A 4,551-nucleotide genomic window follows, 5' to 3' on the forward strand; every position below is an offset into this window, starting at 1 on the left:
GCTTATGATAACTCTGAGCTAAACAAGCTGAGCTAGAGTTAACTTGTTTGCAGGAAGAAAAAAAACGCATTATTTCAACAGTTGAAATATTAGGATGTGGAATTTAAACCTATGAGCAGAGCTTGAGCTGCCGCGAGTATAGAAAAAATACATTACTTCAAAGCTAGAAGCAATAGCATTTAAATATATTGCTTGCAAGCCAAACTCCTTAACCATAGCGGGAAGCAGATCAGGTCATGTTGAACATGAGCGTTTTTGCTCATAGTGGCCATCTTATTTGCATTTTAAAAAGCTCAAAAGTCAATAAAACCACGTGGCATTTATCCAAAATGCAAACAGACGGCCACGATATCGGCATGAGCAAAAACGCTCATGTTCAGCATGATCTGATCTGCTTCCACCATAGCGGGAAGCAGATCAGGTCATGCTGAACATGAGCGTTTGCATTTTAAAAAGCTCAAAAGTCAACAAAACCACGTGGCATTCATCCAAAATGCAAACAGACAGCCACGACGTGGGCATGAGCAAAAACGCTCATGTTCAGCATGACCTGATATGCTGCCTTTATTATATACTGCACTTTGCAATATACTCAGCCGTAGACACACGTGCAGAGAGAGAGAGAGAGAGAGAGAGAGAGAGAGAGAGAGAGAGAGATGACTATTTTCAACACAAAGACATTCAATAATGTAAAAGAGAAAACGCAACTCAAAGGTTGAGAAGACACTAAACACCAATTGCATACAGAAACAAATCTTGTACACAGAATAAAAAGCAACCAAGACCGCCCAGTAGACATCCTTTCATGTCTTTGCCATCTATCTTCATACACATATCCCACCCACTACTCATTTACCTGCACTCACAATCCATATATCTGAACAATAAAACACGAATAGCACTGTCATTTCAAGAAAAGGAAAAAATAACAGTGATGAAGATTACTGTGCTGACTGCACTGCATGAACTAGGAAGTAGTAAAACAAAACAAAATCACCAAATCAGTTCCATACTTCAGTTAGGTAGGGCAAGTGAAACCAGGGGGAGGGCTCTTGCCACAGGTGACAAGGAGATTGAGTGCAATAGGAAGGATGATATTGATGTTAAGCAGCTTAAGTTTGATGGTGGTGCAAAGGCAGGCAGCAGCTTCAAGTTCGGCAAGCCCAGCAAGAATAGGACAGCATTCGTTAGTCGCTGGGTCACCAAGGCCAATGTGCACCAGACCACCCAAGAGATCAACGCAACCACCCAGCTTGAGTGTGTCAATAGGGCAAGTAGCTGGTTTCTGTGGAGGTGAAGGGCAGGGAACTGATGGGGGTGTCACCACAGGAGGAGTGTAAACCGGTGGGTTAAGTATTGGAGGTGTGACCACAGGAGGGAGGGTGATCGGCGGCTTTATGATTGGAGGAAGCGTGATCGGGGGCTTCACTATTGGAGGGAGGGTGATCGGAGGGAGTGTGATTGGCGGTTTTACTATCACCGGAGGGAGTGTGATAGGTGGTTTAACGATCACCGGAGGGAGTGTGATAGGTGGTTTAACGATTACCGGAGGGAGTGTGATAGGTGGTTTAACGATCACAGGTGGGAGTGTGATTGGCGGTTTTACGATCACCGGAGGGAGTGTGATAGGTGGTTTAACGATCACTGGTGGGAGTGTGATTGGCGGTTTTACGATCACCGGAGGGAGTGTGATAGGTGGTTTAACGATAACAGGTGGGACAGTGACTCCTCCCTTGGGTGGCTTCTTGTAGCCTCGCTTTGGAGGTGAGCAGTACCCACAAGCCAAGATTGGTGGGGTTGTGGAGATGAAGATGATGAGGACGAGGAAGAGGGCATAGAGCTTGGGGGGAGGAGAAGAAGCCATGCCTCTTCTCACCGTTTGGAGAGGACCAAACAGCAAGGGGGTGGGGGGAGGGAGCTAAGTTTGAGTGGTGAGAGAGGAATGAAGCTTGTCTTTATAGAGAGAGAATAGAGAGGGGGAACCCTAAACAGGTGCACGTGATCTCCAATCCTCCAAGGCAATGCAAGGTGTGGAGCAGCTACTCATGCCAGTTGGCACATGACAATGTGAAAGCAAAGTAACCATGTTCATGTTTTTCTTAGGCATACATGAATCTTAAAAATTACACTAGATTTTTCTCTCAGTGTTAGATTTTTTACTAGTCCTTTTCAATTGCTTTCTGATTCTACATTACCAAAAAGGCCCCCATCTTCCTTTATGTTTCATCCAGTTGATCAATATTTTACACTGACTTTCAGCTCATGTAATTGCAATTTGCAATCATGTTCTTAGTTACTTGTCTAAAGATCTAATTCTGTCCACTGAGGGGAATGGTTATCTATAATCAAATTAGCCCAGCATCACAATTTGGCACATCTTGGTATGGGCTTGGTGTACTAATGAAATTCAGCTCCTCAAGCCCATTAAACAGTAGGCTTGGTATAAAAAAAATGTTGTTGCAACTTGTAGTCTGCTGTATTTATGCATAATAGAACGTTGTCAGATGAGGTGATATGCCAAAACACAAAATTAAAGCCACCACCGTTCATAGTCTTGATCTTTGTGTAAGCATGACAACAGCACTCTACATGGGCTCTACTTTTTGTACTATGAATGACAGTGATAAGGCCATGAACAATGGTGATTTAAAAAAAAAATTGTGTTTTGGCATATCACCTTATCTGACCTCTAATATGACACAACTACATGCCCTACCTCTCTCTCCAACGAGGGCAGATCAGGTGCAATGTGATTGCATGTTTTTGGTGTGATCACCAGTGATCAGGTGCAACAGCACACCAAAAGACTTCAATCACATTGCATACATCTTCTATTGTGCCACTTCACTTGACTACCCTTCATCTTGGAGATGCAGCCTGTCAGCTGTAGTCAGCAGAAAACTTAAAGTTTGCACATGATCCACCCTCCTCTCAACCCTCCCTACAACTCTACATGCCAATAGAACATAAACATTTGAAAGGGGAAAAAACTGACTGAAAGGGTCAAGTTCTATCACAACGCGTTGCTAGCTGCATTGCTTTTGATTTAATAAAAGTGGTAAAAGAGTTTTTTGAGATAACCTCCATAACTATATGGATGGCAGCTTACTTTTTTCTTTGAAAGGTAAGCTGGGGTTAAGCAGACCCTTACCAGTTACACAACGATACCATTGGGATTTGAACTTTCAGTGTCCCAATACAAGGTGACATTTACTAGCTGCTCCTAACCGACAAGCGGACCCCCCCCCCCCCCCCTCATCAGCGAATCCCAATCATTTGCAATGCAATGTGATTGCAGGCGATCCAGCCTCCAAGATGTCATTCTCCTGTAATTGCAAATTTAAGTTGTGATCACGAGAGATAAAAGAGAGGTACAATTTTTTATATGCAGAACAGAATGACGGACGAAATTGACAAGGTAATATTTTTATTTCTTCGTCAGTAAATTAGTACACCTTGATGCCGAGGGAGATGTAAATTGCATGGACATCCCAAGGGCATTGAGGTAACTTAAGAGAAACCAATGGTTAGATTATTGTGAATAATGACAGCAAATAATTTCAGCCCTGCGCAAAAAGATACGCAATTGTTGGACGGATATATAAAAATAATTGAGCCCCTGGCGATAGTATGGAATATGCAGACTCCAGTGTCTTGTGAGTCCTGTCATTGATGGGATTAAAAAATGATAACCAAAAGTTTGGGGAAAAAAATAGTAAAAGTAAAAGGGAAAATTCTATTTAGGGCAAACCTTTTGTCCCTAATTCAAATATAGGCATTTTTTTTCTAAAAACTGTCAAACAGGGGCTTGCTTTTACTGTTGGTCTTTAACTCAGGCTAAACAATAAATCAAATTACAGTAGTGACCATCGCTAAGTTCAATCTGTTTACTTTTTCTTTTTTTGTAAGAATGAATAAGTACTTTTTAATTTTCTAAGGACAATGCTAGAAACCAAAAAAGACTCACGTTTTCTAATATGATGAATGTTTGACAGTTTCTAAAAAAAGTTTAATACTATATTCGAAATTTCAAAAACTTGTCAACATATTTGAAACTAGGTGTAAAAGGTTGGCCCCTAAGTGAAATTTAAAAAAAATAAAAGTAGAACAAATGGCATGAGCATGACCACCAAGTAAATACGAGAACATGATTTTTTCATCTTTTTATTTTTTTTTTAAAGACAATGAGCAAAAGTGAAGGAAGGGAGAGTTTTGCAGTGATCTGTGAGCCCGTGAATAGTTGCACTTGCAGCAGGGGTATGCATGGCTGGCTCACCACCTCGGTAGCATCCCTTGTGGTAAGCGGGTCCTGTGCCAAGTTGAAGGCCCAGGTTCGAATCCCTCTGCCACATAGGGCTTAAGAGATATCTGATAGGGATCTGCCTTTCAGAAAAGGAAAAAAAATGCATGGCTGGCTCGTTGTATCTTTGTGAGTCCGTAAGTGGTTCTGCTCGTGTTTGATGTGATAGGTGGGGTCGTTGGTGCCCTCACAAATTCATCACCCTCACGATTACCCATGTGCCTTTCTCTCTCTCTTTCTCATTTACCGTT

At 42.0% G+C, this 4,551-nt stretch overlaps 1 protein-coding gene across 1 annotated transcript; it reads right to left on the bottom strand.

The window, feature by feature from the left end:
* Window positions 1-663: 663 nt before the first annotated feature.
* Window positions 664-1,924, bottom strand: LOC149835316 (uncharacterized). The gene has a single exon (XM_090008380.1). The coding sequence runs from the start codon at window positions 1,862-1,864 to the stop codon at window positions 1,019-1,021; it is 846 nt and encodes a 281-aa protein (XP_089864506.1). The 5' UTR covers window positions 1,865-1,924; the 3' UTR covers window positions 664-1,018.
* Between the last annotated feature and the right edge of the window lie 2,627 nt (window positions 1,925-4,551).

Source organism: Nuphar pumila, chromosome 6 (genome assembly GCF_984573655.1).
Source record: "Nuphar pumila chromosome 6, dmNupPumi1.hap1.1, whole genome shotgun sequence".
NCBI lineage: Eukaryota > Viridiplantae > Streptophyta > Magnoliopsida > Nymphaeales > Nymphaeaceae > Nuphar > Nuphar pumila.